This window comes from Phalacrocorax carbo, chromosome 19 (genome assembly GCF_963921805.1).
Source record: "Phalacrocorax carbo chromosome 19, bPhaCar2.1, whole genome shotgun sequence".
NCBI classification, from domain to species: domain Eukaryota; kingdom Metazoa; phylum Chordata; class Aves; order Suliformes; family Phalacrocoracidae; genus Phalacrocorax; species Phalacrocorax carbo.
This window is the reverse complement of record NC_087531.1, coordinates 2864101-2883268: the sequence shown is the minus strand read 5'-3', so window position 1 is coordinate 2883268 and position 19168 is coordinate 2864101. Positions and strand designations below refer to the sequence as shown.

The following is a 19168-nucleotide window of genomic DNA, read 5'->3' as shown; positions in this document are numbered from 1 at the left end:
GGCGAAATGCATGCTGGGGCTTGTAGTCTGCCCTCTCACGGACCGGCGGCAGTATGCGTACTTGGATTGGCTGGTTACACTCAAGCATCGCCAGCGTGAGGCACGGGGGGCGGGGGCTCTCTGCGCGGAGCCAATGAGGGAGCGGGACGTTGGGAAGTCGCGGTCTCCGGGATACGGCGCGACCCCGCCGCCGGCGGCTCAGGGCGCTTCGTCTCGGATGGCCGCGATCGCTCGGGCGCAGAGGGTGGCCGCAGGCGGGGGGCAGGTGAGGCACCAGCTCGTCCCGGCCGCCGCCCTGCCTCAGCGCCAGCCGCGCTCGGCCCGCACCCGGGCGCGCGGCCGGGGGCCCCGGGCCGCCCGTAGGGAGGGCCCGCAGCGGCGGGCGGGGGGAGGCGGGACGAGGGCAGGGCCGTGGGGAGCGGGGAGCCGAACCGGGCCGCCTGCCGACGCCTCTGAGGGCTCCTCGCATCCTGTTCTCGGCAGGGACGCGGCGATGCTCCCCGCAGAACCATCACAGCCGGGCACAGCCTCTTTCCTCGCTCCCGCAGTGACCTCTCTGCGATTGATACAGCGTTGGAGAAGGCTGGAGGAGCTCCGTTCTGCCACAGCAGATTCCTGAAGGTGCGCAACGAAAATGTCCATGGAAGCCCGTGGTGGCAGCCATCGGGAAACGCTGCGCGGCCAGCGAGCAGGCAGGCAGCCAAGAGCGCTGCGGGCAGCGCTTCCCACGCACGCTCGAGCTCGGCTCTGAGGAAAGTGGCGCAGCTAGAAAGCAAAATCATGAATCGGAAGAAGCAGATGGAATTGCAGAACACTGAGGTGGGCCAGAAGCCTTTGGATGAAGAGTCCCTCTCGTCTGCTTCCAGTCATGAACACAGTGCAAGGGGCAAGAAATATCTGAAGAATTATGCTACTGCCAGTGGAAATATGACCCTGAGTAATGCCTGTTCCAAGGAAGAGGAAAGCATCCAAAGCCCTAAAAAGAATGTTATGGTTAAACAACAGCCTGTTTTGGATAGTGATGAAGAGGAAATGAGAGAGCTGATGGAGAGCTCTTTGGAGTTTTCCAGCAGAAATGAGAATCAGAAGGTTGTTGCAAGTGGTTCTAAATGGGGTAGAAAGGTAAATACAGACTTTGCTGAATTATGTGCTTTTATTTACATTGTTATGAAGTTGTTTTAATTGGTAGGTCACTTTTTATGTAGATAACACTAGAAACTAAATTTTAATTTTGCATTAGGGGCTTGCTTATGATATGATTTAACTTCAGTTCACATTTTTAAATTACTGGGTTTTACCCATTATAATCGTTTTTCCTTGTTTGTGATCTACACAAAATAAATGAAGTAACACATAAACCTCTTTTTCATGTTCTTCAAAAGAGTAAGACTCCAGTTTCATCAGGAATGCCTCCTCCATCTCATAAGAAAATTTCACCAACAGAGGTATCCAAAACATCTTCTTTTCATAGCAGAGACCCAGGGAAGGATGGTTTTGGTAGAGTTAATTCACCAGCCAGCAGAAACCTGTCTGTACAACATAATATGAGATCAGAATCGCTGTCTTCCATGAAAGACAATTCTGTAAAGACGACTCTGCCTAGACCAGGCAGCACCAAGCAAAGCCAAACATCACTTGGAAGTGACAGATGTGAAATAAAATCATTAGATGAATTGTTTTCAGAAGCAGCTGATGCAGAAGATTCAACCAGCAGCAGCTCAAATGGTGAGTGGTCTAAAATATTGTCTCAGGAGACTTGGCCTCAATTGTACTAATAACCTCCTGATAAATTTTCTAATGAACATGGGCAAATACTCACTTTGAAAGGAGTCACTAGTGTGACTTTACATACACCAAGGCTTTATCAAAGGAATTACATTGATCTGTTTCTTTTTTTGTGTGTGATGTATTTGTATTTCTCTTGGCTTTTGCTTTAATGGGTTAGGTTTCATAATGCTTCACTGGGTGACACTTAGTTATGATGTCAAATCAGCTACAACATTTAGACTAGTCCTTTTGGATCACAGGGACAATGAACTAATGGGTCTGAGTGAGAACAAGTGTAAATGAAGGGCATCAAGAATCTCTTGCACTCGGGTTGGCGGATCCACCACCAGGTGAAGGAGGAAGCTTTGGAAAGCGGTGCTGCTAAGTGAAGGGTTTAGAGTGTGTGACTGCTGTTACTTTTTAGTACTTTTTACACTTTAAACTAGGAATGTAGTACTGATTTGTTTTTCCCTCCGTTCTCACTGAAGGGAAAGCGTACTGTAATTTTCATGCAAAGTCTCGTGACGATTTGTCATGTGATTGCAGACTTCAGACTGAATATCCTGAGCCTTGATGATTTGGCACCACCTATCACCAGTGAGGCAGCAGAGTTAAAGCAGAAGGCAAGTGGAAAACCCCTGCTACTGCATATTTCCATTCCGCCTTTGTTTGGTGGAGGGTGGGTTTTTAAAATAAATACTTCTCGTAGGCGGTCTGAGGTGGTGGGCAGGTCTCACTTGCTGTACGGGTTACATCAGTATTTTAACAGGCTACTGAAAACTAACCAAATTCTTTTTCTGTGCCTGCGTTTCCTTACTAAATGCAACAGCACTGCATGGTTTGCAGGGTGACACAGAAGAGCAACACTTCTATTCCCTAATAAAGCAGTAGCTAACTCCCAGTGAGATGCAGCAGAGCAGATGAAGAACAATGGAGGCATAGTCTAGGTTGTATTTTGTTGACTCTCCTAACATACAGCCCTTTTGTTTTACAGGGGACAGACGTTCAAATGACTCAAGAATCAAACAGAAATTCAAAAAAAGATACATTCCTGGTGGAAAAGGCCCAAGCTTCTCTTAAAATAAGCCCAGTAACTGGTGAGAATGACGATTCTGAAGGGGATATTGACAAAACCGTGACTGAAGCTGAAATCTCTGAGCATTTAAGTGGAGTTTCTGCAGCTTTCCCTATGCACAAACGGGATTATCTTGATCATGACGAGAGAACTGTTAATTCAGAATATTCTGAAGACTTTGAAAGGTCTTTGTCTACAACAGAGGGGGAATCTGTATCAAAAATATCAGATGAACATTCTGAGAGCTGCACCTATTCTGGAAAACACCCATCTTCAGCATCACCACCTGTATTGGCCAGAGCGCGGCGTGAGCAGGTACGCAGAGTAAGTGTCAGAGAAACTGCAGTTCAGACAGCGGATCCTCCATTCACCTATTGCTGGCCAAAGAGTAAGTTCATGAGCTATTGCCCTAGTCAGGCAATTTTTACACGTTTATATTTTATACGCTAGCCTAGTCAGCCTTGATAGAGTTCTTCGTTTCAATACCAGCTTCCCCTAGCTGACATTGATTTTAAATTGTTTTAACCTATGTATAAAAAAAGATTGGGATTGGACAACAGAATAGGAACTTGGAACTGTTTTTGCTTAAAAAAACCCAAAGCACCAACCCAAATCCCACAGGACCTCTGGACGGACGAGCTGGTGTTAGCGACAGAGCTTGCGATAGCCTGAGTGCTATTCGCAAACAGAATTGAACATTTTTATTGTAGCTTTTCTGTTGTAAGCAATACTATTGTTACGGAAGCGATCCCCCATTGCGGAGTTCTTTTTTGCATTGTATCTATTTCTTGGGAAAGCCCGTGGCCCTGTTTACAACACAGACGTAACCTTTAACTGTTTCTGAGGGGTCGCTCCTTTCCTACCTCTCTTGACCTAAAGCAGAAAGTGGCAAGAGCCGCTTCTTGCCGCACTCAAGGAGGGGAAAATAGAAACTCGGCTGTGCTTGAACCAGTCGCTTCCTTCACGTACAAAAGCCTGTATTTTCACTCCGGCAAGGGCTAGAAAAGATACCTCCTGGATGGCCTGCGTTGTGAGCGTAGGAGCAACAAAACTGTGGAGGTCATAGAACCGTTTCAGCTATTTTTTTTGGCTGACAGAATGCCCTGTTAGGCTCTACAGCGCTTCCACGGCAAGCGATGTCCCAAGAGGCTGCGGAAGATGGACAGAGTGCTAGCGCTAAACCTCTCCACCCTCCAAACCCAGTAACTGTCATTTCATCCTACACACAGCAAACACCTCGGCGGTGCTCGACCTGCCTGTAGGAAATGGTTACGTTGACCCAGTACCTATCGCCAGCCACGTCATCAGTGCGGATGCGGTAGAAGGTACTGAAAAACATGTTTCTTACTATTCCTTTTTCTGTCTTTTATGCATCCAACCCCTGCTTGGGTTGTTTAGCCCTTACTACCTGCCCGTAACGTGTCACTGAAGTATATACTCTCCCTTTCGCGCAGCCTTGACAGCGTACAGCCCCTCAGTTCTTGTGTTAAACGCCATGTTGAAGCAGCACCTGATGCTGACCCAGCAGTTTGTAGAGAACATTCACCACCTTCACGTCTCCCTCGTGGAGTCGCTAGAGAATGAGACGTTCCACTACCATACCCTGGAGGAGGCTAAAGAGGTATTTCTGGTAGACTAGACAGCAGCCTAGTGACAGTAAGCATATATTCCTCTCCAACCGCTTCTCGTATTTGCAGCAAACAGATTTTCTTTGCGTGTTTTTCATTAATCAGATGAAGGTCATATAATCAGTGAATAAATTACTTCATAGAAGAATACTGTAATGCTTGTACCTATATTAACAAGTCAGGAATTTATACAGTAAAAAGAGACTAAACTCTTACCAGAGGCCATAGTTTTGAAAGAATAAGGTTTCTGCTGTAGCATTTAGCTGTCCTCAAGTAAGGATCTTCCTAACACTGCACCAGAAGTACCAGTTTCTGTTACTAGTACAGAAAAGTGCAGGTGTCTTGACACAAACATTTATTATTTATTAAATATTAGACAGTATTTAGCTACATAATAAAGACACTGGTATATTAACTTTTTTTTTTGCAGTACATCAAGAATCACAAATCCCCACCTCTAACACTTGAGCAAGCACGAGAAGAAATTTGGAAAGCACGGGAGGAGAAACTGCTTTGACTCTTTGAAGTAAAACTTACATTTACAGATCTCAAGCTGGAACAAGAAACCCTTCCAAATTGCACAGATAAAAAGTTATAAACTGTGTAGTGGAAGGATTTGTACTAACAGCGATGTATTTTATTATACATAATTTATTTTCCTATATCTGAATTTGTTACTAATATACATGATGCAGGGACAGGCTGGAACCTTCAGCCGGACTGTGTCAGTAGTCAGCAAGAAAAGAGATGAAGAAAGCACTTCTCTGCGGCAGGAGGGCGGTAAGGCATCGCAGTGTGCATGTCTACCATGGAGATCATGTGAGCTGTGATCACGGTGGAAGTGAAAAGTCTACTACAGCACCCGAAGTGTACGATCGCAGTAGGAAAACCCCATATCCTGACTTTAGTGCCATATTTAAAGAGGGTTTATATATATAAATTAGCCTTGCCAGATTACTGCAAAACCAAATGCACGCACAGTTAAGATAGATTCCATACAAGGAAGGCGTATAGCCCACGTACTGGAATCCATTTACTCTCAAATATGAGCCATCATTTTATTTTTATTTAAAAAAAAGTGTTTATTGGAAGGCAAAACAATAAAATTCACAAGTTGGTAACATACAGGTGTCGTATGCTGATTCACAGACAGTTACAGTTCCACAACTACAGTAGATCTAGAACAAACTGATAGTTCACCATATTAACTGAATGGTTTGAAGAGGGTTTCTGCTATACAAACAAATGACTCTGGAAGAGGTGACCACCATGCGGCCCTTGGGCGTGGGAGCGCAGAGTCAGGGCCTAACATCGTCACCTGGTGGCCTCTGGAGACACTTACAAAAGGGTTGGGTTGGGTTTTTTTCTCATTTAGATTAAACGAAGTTTCCAAGAACATTTCACTGTTAGAAACTTGCAGAGCAGAGAAAATGGATTCTCTTCTATTCAACTAATTAGCTTTTATTAAAGGGTATATACAAAAATATAAAAAGCTTAAAGAATGTCTTCCATTACAAAGCATTGAACATCCCTTAGAGCGCTTGAAAAGCTAGAACGGTTAACCCTCGTGTTCTGACCAGAGTTGTGACTGCAGCAGCTGGTGTGTAGGGGCGTTAAGTTGTAGGGTAGGTTCTAACAAGCTTGCACAGTGCTCATAGGTCACCTGTACTGGAACTAGATGCTTCATTCCCCATTTAGACATTAGGATACACTGCTCAGCATCAGTCTGACTTGATCCCAAGGCAGCACCCCTCCACTTCAAATAGAATTAACCTTTTGAGAGAAATAAACATACATTATGGAACTAGAGAACATACAACCGTATCAGATAATGTCTGTATTCCACAGGAATGAAAGAATCACAATCCTGCACTAGGGGGAGCTTGACTGGGGTTTAATTCAAGTATAAAATGGGTAACTAATTAAAAAATTTTGCAAAATAAATGGAAATCCTTAAACTTGCTAGACATGTCATAGTTACGACTGGCCTTTTGTAAACACTAAATGACAAGTGTTGTGAAGTACATGTCATAGCTTTCCATTTTTCACCATAGTTTTAAAAGTAATTCATTTGTCACTTCCTCCAGACTTTAATCCGGATTTATACAAGTTTAATGTTTTGTTGAAGATGCAAGACATCTTTCTTCCGAGAATCTTATTCGGGTGGTGGAGGGTCTTGCGTTTCACGCTTCGCTGAAACAATAGGGAAAAGAGTTCTTACACAGTCTGCAGTCACCTAAGCTGTCTGAAATGTTTCATGGAATGAGGGCTCTATTTATAAGGAGTTTTTCCTCCTGGGCTTTATTTGAACCCATTTTATTACACAGCTCTACTGCAGCCATAGGCAGAGGTGACTTTTCATTTCACAGGCCAATTTTTCTCCTTTTAGTCATTGGCGAGTGTAGTTGACCAGACTCTCTGCAAAAATCCATCGTTTGGGTAATTGTCTTTATCTCTCAAGAAGCACCTCCACTTTATCTGAACCCTTTCTGCACTAGTGAATTTAATCCCTACGCTGACTGTGGGAAACTCAGGGCTGGGCAGGGCCGAACAGTAAGTGTGGTCTAACTTCAATCGACCACCAAGCCCTTCCTGCTCCGGCAACCACCCCTCCTGGGGCGCAGCTCCCTCCACTACCTTTGGGATCGCTCCTGGTTTTTGCAGGGTGACATTCAAAGAGGCAGGGTATTGCGTGGTATTGCGGCCAGGGTGGCTTACATGGGACAGGCTAGTTAATTAACCTTTCAGAAATCAGAATACAACACGACTCCTAAAACGGGAAAGATGCTGGGTTAATCAGAGGATACGGCTACTTACCTGTCTTACGGTACCTGTTATATTAGAATTAAGTTACTAGTCTCTTGATTTGGGTTTAACAGTCTACAGTGAACAGGACAAAATTGCTATCAAGTCTGCACAGTTTTTTAAATTGCTTAGAAACATTCACTTACATTCATCTCTGGCCTTCATGCGCGCGATAAACGAGTAACTTTTATTTCTTCGGTAGTTTTCGTAAGGGTCATCTAATGCAACTCCCACTCCTTTATATTGATCCCATTTGTCTCTGATATCCCCTCCTTTAATTGGATCCTGAATTCCTTGTTCCTTGGCTCCCAGTCCACCAGAGCCACTCCATCCTGCCAAAAGGACACACCATTGCACTCCCGTAACTTTTTTTTTTTATTACTAGCATTCTGAAGACAAACACTGACATTTGGGAAACAACCACAGAAGGCGTCTGTTTGCTAGAGCAGGATGGTAGCAGACTGCCTGAAACAACCTACGAACCACCCCATTTATTTCAAAAGCATTAATAGACAGCGATGCCGGGAGCTGACACGTCAGCACGATCCCTAACAACCTTCAGGAGGACGAGGCGAAAGAGAGCGCAAGCCCAGTCTGTCCAGTCAACCCTGCTCATCTACACCCTCGGGAGATGGAATACCTGGGGAGGTTAAGTTCTGTTTGATGCCAAGCTCACGTCCCTGTCTTCCACATCCTTCCCAGAAAAGCAACTACCACCACTGCTCCACATCCAATAGATCTCTGAATATCCTTACACTGACCTCGGTGTAGCAAGTGATAATCACTCATCAACCCACAATTCATTAATTGCATCTAAGAGTTTGGTGCCTCATTTTGTTTCCTGGCTTGTGTAAGATTCCGGAACAGCATCTTACCCATTTTCACTAGCATTTGATGGCCTTTATTTTCTTCTCCAAGTCTTGATTCTGGTATAGGAGGCCCAGAACTGGAGCCCAAACCAGCAGAAGAACTAAGGGAATAAGAAGAACAAAACTGAGACCAAGTGATCCTGTTCTGACACAAAGCAAAGTCATTGATATTCTGTTAAACATATAATCCCAATACAATCCCATCCACTCTACTAAGCTATTCTTTTATAAAGCTTTTAGATTATGGGGTTACAAAGGTGCCAGAAACACCCCACCTGATTCTCAGCACAGAGGAAATCAAACACTACGTCTTGCTAACGCAAAGCGTACTCGGAGCACTCCCCCTGCGTCCCAGGAAGGCACACAAGGCCTTCAGGGTTGCCCAGTGTTTTGTGGTAACAAATACCCACCACCACGGAGTAATACTCTCTCTATAAGCACATGAGGCATATACATTGTTCCTAAATCTCCTTTCCATCTTCTTTCCTACTATTTGTTGCCATGTTTAATATACCCAGCTCACGAGAAAAACACCCTCGTTGGTCCTTTTCCAAACCACCCAAGGTAAAAAGAGAACTAAAACAAAGAAAAGCTTACGGAGGAGTGGGGCTGCGAGACCGGGACCGGCGCCGCCTTCCTGGCGAGTACGATTTCGATCTTGACCGTGACCGCGATCGCGAGCGGCTGTGAGAAGAGCGGGACCTGCTCCGGCTTCTGGAAAGGGAAAGCACACGAGGTCAGATGCACGAGTTACCACAGCAATGTCCAGGGCTCCTCATTCAGCCCCGAGGGCCAGGATTTTTTTCCACCCTCCCCAGTTCCCGAGACTCAGCCCATGGCACTCTACCTGGACTGAGAGCGTGAATAGGATCGTGACCGAGAGCAAGAGCGAGATCGCGACCTCGAATAGGAGCCAGATGATTTTGAAGATCGCGAATTGGACCGGGAAGATGAGCGACCTCGGCTTTTAGACCGACTGCGAGACCGAGAAGGCCCACTGCATGGAGGGAAGCAGAGAAACATCAGTGAAACTCCTGGGAGAAGCACGAGAAATGCAAATATACCTCTGATCAAATTCAAATTACACACAACCACTGTATTTCTGCAGACAATCCAGTGAAAACTTGAGTGTGGCAAAAGCCATTTTCTGTAGATTAGACAGAAATTCCAGCAAGTTGAAACCCATCAGCCCGTTGCTGAACAGACCTTCCTTCTGTGTTCAGCCCAAGGTATCCCTAGCACCTTGCAAACAAACAGCATGCAACAGAAGGCAGCAGACAGGTTCTCTCACCTATTTCTCTTCTCCTGACCTTTCCTCCGCCTCGCTCTCATTTTAGCTCTGAAGAATTCGTACAGTCCATTCTGCTCCCAGCCTTCACTGCAATAAATCAACCACACATACAACCGACATCTGTAAAATTCTACTTTGATCAAGGGGGGTGTTCAGGATTTCCGCTAGATTTTATAGGGAACAAAGGGCCTGAGCAGAAAGGTCTCACAAATCTCAGCGTAAGAGCAAACAGCGTGTGCAGTTTAAAGTACAACGAGAGCACTCATTTCAGCATTAGAAGAGCGAAGACACAGGTGAAGGAAGAGAGGGGCACTTCGTGGTTTGAGACAGCTTCTTAGGGCATTTTCCTTACCATATTGTTAGCTAATCCTACTCTTACCTGTTTCTAGGCCTGTCATGAGATGGTGGGCTATAAAATGCCTCAACCGCAGCCAGTAGTCTCTCACTGGGGGGCATTGGGGGTGGAAGACGTATATCTTTAGGATCTAAAGGTTTATACTCATGATCTTCAAGCTGCCGGAAACAAAACAAATTACATTCGTGTCACGTGTCATGGGGTGGCTACCTGAAGAGATAAATATAGATTTAACTGTGCTGGGACCTCACATTTTGCTATTGGATAAAAAACGGTCCAGAAATAAGGATCCTGCAGATGACCCCAATGCTTTCTCGTGCTATCGCTACCGTTCTGAGCTCTACAAGAAAAGCCAGCACTACACACGTTGCAGCATTAAGTGGATCACCAGGTCAGTAAAATGCAGATCTCGCCTATCCACCTTTGTGATAAGAGTGGCTGGATGGAAGCCTGGCAAAAGCTGGTGTATGCCGAGAGTAACACAAAGTTAGAGGTGGAGGAGACCTATTTGTTCACCTCAAATACAGAATAAATATCTATAACCCCAAAGGTGCTGATACAGATACATTTCCTGTTCTCTACCATTCTTGGTTTCTGTATGTAACATTAGTGTTGCAAAACATCTTTGTAAGAAAGAACTCTGAATGCCAAAAGCTAGCACACAGTAGCCAGGTCAGAACCGCAAGGTCTCTCTGCCCACCTAAAAGTCACTGGGAATTTCTATTTTCTAAAAACAGGCGTAAGATTTTTCAAGAGGAAATTAGCCTTCCACATATACAAGCTCAACCAGCTTTCACTGGCACACAACACTTGAAAATGTTATCATTTTTCCTACCTTCTACCCCCACACACCCTGCAACGACTTTGGCTAACGGTTGCTGGATGGAAGGACTTGAAATTATAAATGTCCGTGCTAAACCGCCCCTAGTATGGACCATGGGACTTTGATCTTTCAATCCTACTCGTCAGGGCCCATTCCAAGCACTTACTTTTACAAGCGGAGCCATCAGTCCAGCAGGAAGATCAAAGTAGGGAACATTTGGCACCAGACTGGGGTCATCATGGTTCATGTGAGGGGGCCCTTGTCGCCGCATGTGAGGAGGCTGCCCGTTAAATCCATGCGGGGGAGGCCCGAAATCAGGGTGCTGTGGCCCTCCCCAGGGAGGATGCTCGCTGATTCCAGGGTGAGGCAATCTGTGACCAGGATGATGATGAGGAGGTCCAATTTCTGCAGAGTGGGAGAGTTCAAACATTTTATTTAGCTACAGAGAATGGAAGGCAATCAGAGATGTACTTCAATTAGTGCAGTTATCCTAACAAACAATGTTGGCACCCAGAGCCTTGCGGATCCAGCAAAGCAACAGAACTGACGAGCTAGAGGCTGGCTACAGGTCCACATTCATTAATATCTTGCAGTGCATCTCCCTCCCTGGCATTAGCAACCGCTCTCAAAACAGCAGGACACTAGCCCTGAGCCACCGCTTCCTTTGGGACATACTGCGGTCACAAATTACCACAAGAAAGATACACTCAAGAACAAAAGGTTTCAGATACAGCAGGGCAGCTACTGCTGGGGTCTATTTCTTGAAGCCTAAGTACACAATCGTGGCTTAGCATGGACCTGTAATTAGTCCGTAGACCTGTAAGTTCTGCCTCTGTGCCAAATCAACATACATAAAGAAATAAATATGGCAGGAATTAACTCACATGAGGAGGTGACAAGAAAATACTTTGCTTAAAGAGGCGTTTCGAGAAGAGGTAGAGATAATAGCCTGTTAAAACAGAGACGTGAATGACATCCATCCAATCACTGATGGACGAACCATTTGCCACGAACATCAGGATACCCTGCAGAACTCATTGCACTACACAGAGAAAAATGCAAGACTAAAAATCAACACCTTCTGCAGCGGACCAATAGTTTTTCCAGGAAAAGCCATTAGAGCCACTGCCCCATATTTGGCCAGTGCTATTTGACTCATCTTTATCAGAACTTGAACACAGTCTGTGTTGTCATTGCTTTGCTGTTTTCCTAATTCTAGCCATCTGTTTTAGTAGATCCCCTCCTCCAACAACTTTACATGAACTGACAGATGTTTTGGATCACTGCTACAATGCAAAACAGAGCATCTTTTCTGAGCTTAAACCTTAATTCCCCCAGGACAAGAAAAGCTGTTTCCCCTACTCACTACCAGAACTCTTAAAAAAAAAAAAAAAAATCAAACCCAGTGAAAAAGAAAAAGGGGAAAAAGAAGAACTATCTCTACGGGAGAAGTTAATCACAATCCTAAACATATAAGCTCTAATTCACTGGTCTTCAGTGCTTTTTTGGACTTGGGGAATTGAGACTCTCTTAAGCTTAAAATAGCAACTCCTACACAGCAACACAATTGCTCTTTTAAGTGGCTTGTCATACAGAACCACAGTGATCTTTAGACTGTACACTGATAAGGATCATTCCAGAATAATTGTAACTCTGCATGCGAAATAGAAACTACATCGGGGCAGAACTATACCAGACTTCACGAGGGAGCCCGCAGCCAAATCTGAGCCACAAAGGCCAGGGAAGCAGCGCACTGACTACACTCTCAGATACTCTTGTGCTCCAGCAGGCCAGCAAACGAGCCAAGAAAGGAAAACTGGAGATAAGGATCATTTCACCAGGCACTACCAAGCCACACAGCATTGATACAGATAGTTACTAGAGCTTTTCAGTAAAAATAAAGAGGAGGAGGGCGTAGACGAAGGTATGCACAAACGCTTCCAGCCTGGCTTCCTCCAACTTCCTCCATCCAGGGAGGGCCCAGCTGAAGAGCCCTCATCTACGGCCTGACATAATTTCCATCTCCTGCACAAGGAAATGCTGCTTCTCACCTTTGAGCTTACTATTTTTCAAGTGAAATAGTCACAAAAGAGGTGCCTGTAGAGACGCTGACTTGAGTTTGGATTACAGTTTCTGGTTATCTGCATCCGTTAGGGAAGGAAGACTCAGAAAGCAAAGAAGCATCCAACCCTGCAAGTATTTCCTATTGAGTTGTTAGCAGTAGCTTCCCAAACCCCCAAACTCAACATTTTTCAGGAGAACCACAACAGTCCACCAGAATAATCCGTTACCCCAAAGCACCACACAATTTTGTAACGGCAATTGGCATCGCAACATAAGAAAACCTGGCCTGGTACACACTTTACCTTGAGGAAAATCCCCCTGGGGGTAATCAAAACGATGAGGATAAGGAGGCCTTTCAAAGGGATGGCGAGGTGGAAAATCATCCTGCATGAAGCGAGGTGGAAAGCGGTTGAAATTATGCGGATGCGGGGGCTGGTTGAATTGGGGATGTTGCTGATGTGGAGGAAATGGGCCTCTGAAGTGAGGTGGCCGCTGCATTCGAAATGGAGGTTCCCTTTGACCCCCACCCCATGGAGGTTGTTCATGCTGGTTGTTCCACGGTGCTTCAAACTGGTTGTTCCAAGAAGGATCGGGCTGGTTGTTCCAAGGTGTCTCTCGCTGATTGTTCCAGCCTTGATCTCTCTGTTCATTCCACATTCCTTCATGGTTGTTATTCCACGGAGGACAATGAGGTGGTCCCTAGCGGTGAAGAAAAAAGCCTGGTCATTAGGCTACAAAAACAAAGAATGCAATAAAAACAATCTACCTTTTTAAAGTAGCCTGTAGGCAACACGCCCAAGTGAAAGAACGTCCCGAATACAAGGTCTGAGCAACTGCAGCTTCAGAGAAAAGACAGGAAAAGACCAAACTTACTGAACAAAACAGCTCTGTACTCAAGACAGTACTTCTTGTTCTGCTCGTTCATAGGGAAAGCATGAGGGTTGACAAACTGAAATACAGTTCATCCTTTGCCTTTAACAGAGCTCAGAACGAGAAAGCTTGGCGTTTGAATCTGGATTTATAACTTTCACAGCTTTTCACCACGCTTCCACAACCCAGACGGTCAACTCCGAACCTCCACCTCCCTCTACAACTTCTTTCAGGACCATGTTTCTTACCTGTTGTTGACCCCACGGTGCAACAGGGTGAGGTTGGTCAAACCAGGGTGGTTTATTCGGAGGAATCTGGTCATGAGATCCAGGGCCACGTGGTCCACCAGAGGCTGGATCCTGCACTCCAGACCCTGTTGCATCATACTCTGTAGAACCGGCTAGAGGCAGCTGAGATTTACCATCATCTGAAAGAAATTGCAGATTATTATAAACATCCATGTGACACGTAGTTAATAAAACACCAGCACACCTACAACAGGCTCCATCTGAATTTTGTTGCATGGGTAAACATTCTGCAGAAACCTGTTACTGGGAGAGAGGATTTCTGATCCGTTTAATGTTTGTCTCTCGTTCTTTTTATATTCCAGCACCAGACCATGCTGGCTGTGAGCCTCCAAACAGTTCCAGGCTTTTGCCTGAGCCAAACGAGCACAGCACCTCACTACTAAAAAAGGAGCAAGATTTTTAAAAAAATCTCACAATGCTGCCACCCCCTGATTTCTGCACAGGTCCCCAGAACAGGTTAGTACCTGCTTGTGTAACAGGAGCAGATGGTGGAGCAGAGGCTGGTGCTGCTGTAGGGGCCTGAGGCGGGGGCGTTGATTTCACCTCGTTCTCTAGTGGCGGTATTTGTATTTGTTGCTGCTGCTGCTGCGTTAAACTGTTCACAAACTCCTCGTGTTGAGTTTTCAGGTTCTGTATCTGCTGTTGGAAGGCTACTTGTACAGGCTGTACTACCGTTGCATATTCAGTGATCAAATTTGCCTGATAAAATGAGATAAATTAAGAACAGGTTAACACCATACCTAAAACAGTTATCCTACCTGCTCATTCAGAATCTCCTACATTGCTCTCCACCCCCTCCCAAGAAAGGCATGAGAATGCAGGATGACCTGCTGGCAGAAAGGCCTACTGACGCTATGAAGCTCTGTGAAGATCTGCAAAATAGTCTCTGCAGGCTAAAATCCACTGTCTCTACTAATGCCTAGCCTTCAAATACAGCTAAAAATCAACAGTATTCATTATTAGTGCTAAAAATGAATAGTCCCTGCTGCCACAACGATTTTTATGCTTAGTATATAAAATTTAAAGCCAACCATTCCTTTCCATAAGAAGGGAAGACGCTGTCAAACACATACATGACTGTAGTAGTCACAAATGCAGACAGACTTTCCGGATCGTACCAGTAGCTGGATTACTGAATGTTTGAAATAACAAGGTTAAATTTTACGTTATTTTTGTAATCCCTTGTAAACGACTTTGGGGGTGGGGGTGGAAAAATTAATATTTACCTTTCAAAAAGGAAAACATTTCCTAAGTTTGTTTTCAAAATATTTATATTAATAAGAAAAATGTTACTTTTCTTTTGTGGCTAACCTGGTACTGGCCAAGTCCAAGAGCCGGGCTCTGTAACTGCTGAATAATTGACTCATCAAAGTACCCATTTTTCTCCCATAGCTGAAGAAGCTGCAGAAATTCAAGAGTGAAAGGTTTTTAGTAATTATGAACAATACAAGAAAAAAATTGAGGAACAGCATTTTTACGTCTCTAGCCTTGTCAAAACACCTAGGATTTCAGCACTTGTCTTTGAGCCACCAGAGATTCAGATGCATGCATCATTACAATAACTCTTAAATAAAGCCTAGGTACTTTTAAGTTCTAGTTTAAACCTGAATTAAAGCACGTCCTGTAATAGACTTTATGAAGACAATCACACTAGAGAACTCTCAGTGGTTCCCTTCCATCCTTATATTTGTGAATTTGCCTAGCACTAGCCTAACAAAGCAAAGCATACAGTTAAACCAAAACCAGATACTCACTCTGGCAATTTTCTGTTGCTTATCCTCCTCCACTGCTAGAAAACTCGTACAATAAATAGGCACAACCACCTTCTGTAAAGCAGCCAGAAGATCTCGGGCTTGCTTCCGCTGGCTTCAAAAAAGGAATGGGAAGAGTTACTGCCTTTCACTGTAACACTAAAAGCACTGTAATATTCAATTCATCCCAGCTTCTGCTACACTAAAAGCAGTGGATTCCTAAAATAGCAAGTTTCCTCCTTTACATTTTTGCTGTGAAGTCTTGCCTAGAGGAAAAATACAAAAATGGTAAGAGCTGAATTTGATTATTAAAGCATCATATCTTTCTGCTACCTATGGACATCTTAAGACAGCTGCTAAAAATAATGAACATGTTAAAAATAAAAAGTGACTAGTCAAACTAACAAAGTATCTAGCAGAGAGACTTCACCAAATTAATCAAAACATCAAACTGAAATCCACAATTTAGTTCTTACCAGTGATGCAATACATCATTGATTAAGTAGATTAAATGTAACCGAAGCTCGAAGTGAGCTCCTTCTGCCGTTATACGATTTCGCAGGTGCCCAGCCATCAGCTCGCAGTGTGCCGGAGATTTTGCATTACTGAACATCCAGTTCTTGCCAGCCTTAGAAAAGCAAATTTAAAATATTTTACATTAGTCTAATGTGTTCCTGGACTCATCACATGGACTTCCTAGAACTCTTAAATAACTGCAGGAAGGGAAGATTACATGTAACCGCTACCATCTTTCCTACCACACAAGACAACAATAAAGCCACTGTTTACTATACAGACAATCTCAAAATTCAACTTATACTTAACCCACAACATCACCAAATAAACGTTCAGATTTAGATCACTCACCGAGATCGCATCTTTTGTACAGGTGTCAATTATTGGCTGCAACAAGTTGTCAAATTCGTTCATGTCTAACTGGGTTTCCTCCAAAACCTTCTGCATTTGTTGCTCAATTGCAAGGGCTACCGCTGATGTGACTTGTTCCTGGAAAAAAAAAAAAAAAAAAAGAAGAAACACAGAATAATAAAAAGCATTATATTACATCCAATGTTCTTTTGAAGAACTAAGCTACTGTATCCCCGCCCTCTTAACCATAAGTAGCTATCTCGAAGACCAAGACCTTTTCCAAGCAACATGACCATATATAAATGTTTCAGTTACTTGTTTTTCAGAAGAAAAGACTCTTCTCATTCTCCAGGAAAAGTCCAGTTCATTTCTACCTCCCAAACATCTCCATCATGAAAAAAATAATTGCAGGAATCTCCCAAATGTATAGAATGTAATCTAGGTGTACTGCCTTCCCCCAGGAACTCTTCAGTTTGGTTCCCAGCAGCTTTAACAGCAAAACATCGCCTGCAAAAACCAACTAGATCAAAGCGTGCCGTTCCCTTCCATCCCTAATCAGAATCCACCTTAGAACACTAGAAGCTGCAATGTCTTGCAGTTCCCAGCAACCTGCAACATTAGGCAAAGATTAAAGCAGTCACAACTCATTCCACTCTGCAACGAGGTTTTCCGTACAGTAAATAAGCTGGTTTAATCAAAGATTAATCTTGCTGGCACATCAGATCCATCTGTTCTAAGATCATGGCAGTTGCCACAGAACAAAAATAAGCACAGCAATACTCCCTCTCCTCACCAACATGCGATGCCACCAGCACTAGTCAGAAGGAAGCCTTCCTCTCCCTCTTTGTTCCTAATTTTTACAGCCACTGACAGTCTAGGATGAACCAGTCAACTGTTTATCTTAAACCAACCTGTCTCATAGCAAGCAGATGCTGCTCCTGCTGCTGCAGGTTCCACTGACTCTGCTGGATAAGTTCCTCCACGGAAGGAGTGCCCTGAGGAGCTGGGATAGGTGCAGCTGGTGGGAGAGACGGTTGTGGCAGCGGCTGGATCTGTGTGGTAGCCTCGATATCTTGACTTTGCTTGCACAACACTATCAGACAAAGCAAACTTTTAAAGTAAGCCTCAAAGAAATCTGCTACCACCAGCTCATGCACAAAACCCGCGCTGGTTCCAAAACAGACCCTCGCTCTTCAGATAATTGCTTGACGCAAAATGGAAATCGTGGAGTGGAGGGTGGATGGTGCAAAAGAGGAGTATCAGCAACGCCTTGTGCACTTTGAGAGGAACGACTCCAACACAGGACCGGCCCTGGAGCTGCTACGCTGGACCAGGCTGTTCCCGAGGGCGGTCCGGGTGCTGAACCCCGTCCCACCCAGCCGACCTCCAAAACCACAGACGGAGCGGGGCGGGGGGCGTGCGGAGCCACCGGCGGGGCTCGGCCAACTGCCTGGAGCTTAGAGGGCAGGGGGAGGCTGCAAACCAGTCCTGGCGGGTCAGAACGGGGCCAGGAGGGAGAAAAGCGGCTCCGCCAGGCGGGGCCGGGAGCCGGGGCCGCGGGGGAGGGGAGCAGCGCCCGGGGCCGGCCCGGTACAAGCCGCGGGCCCCACTCACGCTGCTGTTGCTCCAGGGCCAGCTTGTACTTGTAGTAGCCGTAGAAGTCGCCCCCGAAGAGGAAGGAGAATTTGGGGTTCTCCTTCTGCTTCTCCATCGTCATCTTCTCGAACTCGGGCCCGTTCCGCGCCACGAACTGCGCCAGCTTGTCGATGACATTCCGCAGCTCCTGGTCTGTGGGGAGGCAGCGCCGTCAGCCCCCGCCGGTCCCGCTCCGCTCCCCCCGCCCTCCCTCCCTCCCGCCCGCCCGGGCCGCGCTCACCGTCGGGCGGCAGCGGCATCTCCATGGCTGCGGGACAACGAGACAACGGGCCGCGGCCGCCGCCGCTAGGCCGCACCGGCCGGAAGTACCGCGAGAGGCCAGGCGGCACGCGCAGTCGCGCTTTACGGCCCCGTCGCTATGGAGACGGCGCGCGGCGCAGGGCAGGTGCGGCCGTTTCTCCTCACTGTCCCGCGCGCCGTGGGCGGGAAGAGGCGCTGTGAGGGGAAGATCAGGATCAGGATCAGGATCGGGACCGGGACCGGCCCCGGCGGGGAGCAGCCACCGGCACCGGGTCCAGGGGCCAGCCCCGAGCCCGGGGGTAGGCCCAGGCCCAGGCCAGGCCGTGTGCGGGCCCCCGGGGCAGGGCCTCGGGCCGCGCTGTCAGCGTTGCAGGAGCCACCACAGTTCATAACTTGCCCTTCCCCAGCGCCCCGCCGCCGGTGCAGACGAGGTTTGCACGTACATCGCCTTCACCGGCCCCTGAAGGAGAAGCTGCTTCTGGGACGCAGCGTGCAAGACCCTGTCCTCTCCCACTCGGCTCCCCGAGTACTTGCAGCGGAGCTGCCACATGACTTCAACTCGAGAAGTGCATGGTTCCTCTGCTTTTAAAACACCATGTCCAAGCTGCAGTTCAGTTGCCAGCAATTACTAGATGTTCTTTGACATCTGTTTCACCATTGCAGCAGCTCTTAAGTTATCTAGACCATTGGCATGGTGAAAAAAGGAATGCAGGTGTGTAGGATGCTCCATACAGGGTGAATTGAACTTGAAATATGATCATTAAGGAAAGAAAGCACAGATGCTATGCAGGGACATGTT

The 19168-nt window shown here is 46.0% G+C and overlaps 2 protein-coding genes across 6 annotated transcripts; one reads left to right on the top strand and one right to left on the bottom strand.

Moving 5' to 3' along the window:
- Nucleotides 1–118: 118 nt before the first annotated feature.
- On the top strand, nucleotides 119–5595 carry C19H19orf44 (chromosome 19 C19orf44 homolog). 3 transcript variants are annotated; one of them, XM_064469432.1, is made up of 8 exons: nucleotides 119–265; nucleotides 484–1122; nucleotides 1383–1725; nucleotides 2314–2390; nucleotides 2762–3230; nucleotides 4072–4167; nucleotides 4297–4463; nucleotides 4901–5595. In XM_064469432.1, the coding sequence occupies exons 1-8, from the start codon at nucleotides 134–136 to the stop codon at nucleotides 4985–4987; spliced, it is 2010 nt and encodes a 669-aa protein (XP_064325502.1). In that variant the 5' UTR covers nucleotides 119–133; the 3' UTR covers nucleotides 4988–5595. The 3 variants fall into 3 exon arrangements, with proteins under 3 accessions (XP_064325502.1, XP_064325503.1, XP_064325504.1); XM_064469433.1 differs by having other exon boundaries at nucleotides 4297–4498; XM_064469434.1 differs by lacking the exon at nucleotides 4297–4463.
- CHERP (calcium homeostasis endoplasmic reticulum protein) lies at nucleotides 5515–18492 on the bottom strand. Of its 3 annotated transcripts, none has more exons than XM_064469431.1 (18): nucleotides 18350–18492; nucleotides 18088–18261; nucleotides 17385–17566; nucleotides 16474–16611; nucleotides 16083–16234; nucleotides 15610–15721; nucleotides 15167–15256; nucleotides 14320–14554; nucleotides 13796–13974; nucleotides 12980–13376; nucleotides 10780–11018; nucleotides 9815–9948; nucleotides 9436–9522; nucleotides 8992–9141; nucleotides 8742–8858; nucleotides 8151–8245; nucleotides 7422–7607; nucleotides 5515–6243 (listed from the first exon to the last, which is right to left on the bottom strand). In XM_064469431.1, exons 1-18 carry the CDS (start codon nucleotides 18372–18374, stop codon nucleotides 6239–6241), a joined length of 2697 nt encoding a protein of 898 aa, XP_064325501.1. In that variant the 5' UTR covers nucleotides 18375–18492; the 3' UTR covers nucleotides 5515–6238. The 3 variants fall into 3 exon arrangements, with proteins under 3 accessions (XP_064325501.1, XP_064325499.1, XP_064325500.1); XM_064469429.1 differs by lacking the exon at nucleotides 5515–6243 and adding an exon at nucleotides 6259–6663; XM_064469430.1 differs by lacking the exon at nucleotides 5515–6243 and having other exon boundaries at nucleotides 7414–7607.
- Nucleotides 18493–19168: the final 676 nt, after the last annotated feature.

Coding starts and splice junctions, on each gene's coding strand:
- C19H19orf44 (XM_064469432.1), top strand. CDS start 134: ATGAGGGAGCGGGACGTTGGGAAGTCGCGGTCTCCGGGATACGGCGCG. Junction 1,123..1,382: donor GTTCTAAATGGGGTAGAAAG/GTAAATACAGAC, acceptor GTTCTTCAAAAG/AGTAAGACTCCAGTTTCATC. Junction 4,168..4,296: donor CAGTGCGGATGCGGTAGAAG/GTACTGAAAAAC, acceptor CCTTTCGCGCAG/CCTTGACAGCGTACAGCCCC.
- CHERP (XM_064469429.1), bottom strand. CDS start 18,374: ATGGAGATGCCGCTGCCGCCCGACG. Junction 18,262..18,349: donor GATGCCGCTGCCGCCCGACG/GTGAGCGCGGCC, acceptor GCCTCCCCACAG/ACCAGGAGCTGCGGAATGTC. Junction 15,257..15,609: donor AGCAACAGAAAATTGCCAGA/GTGAGTATCTGG, acceptor GAATTTCTGCAG/CTTCTTCAGCTATGGGAGAA.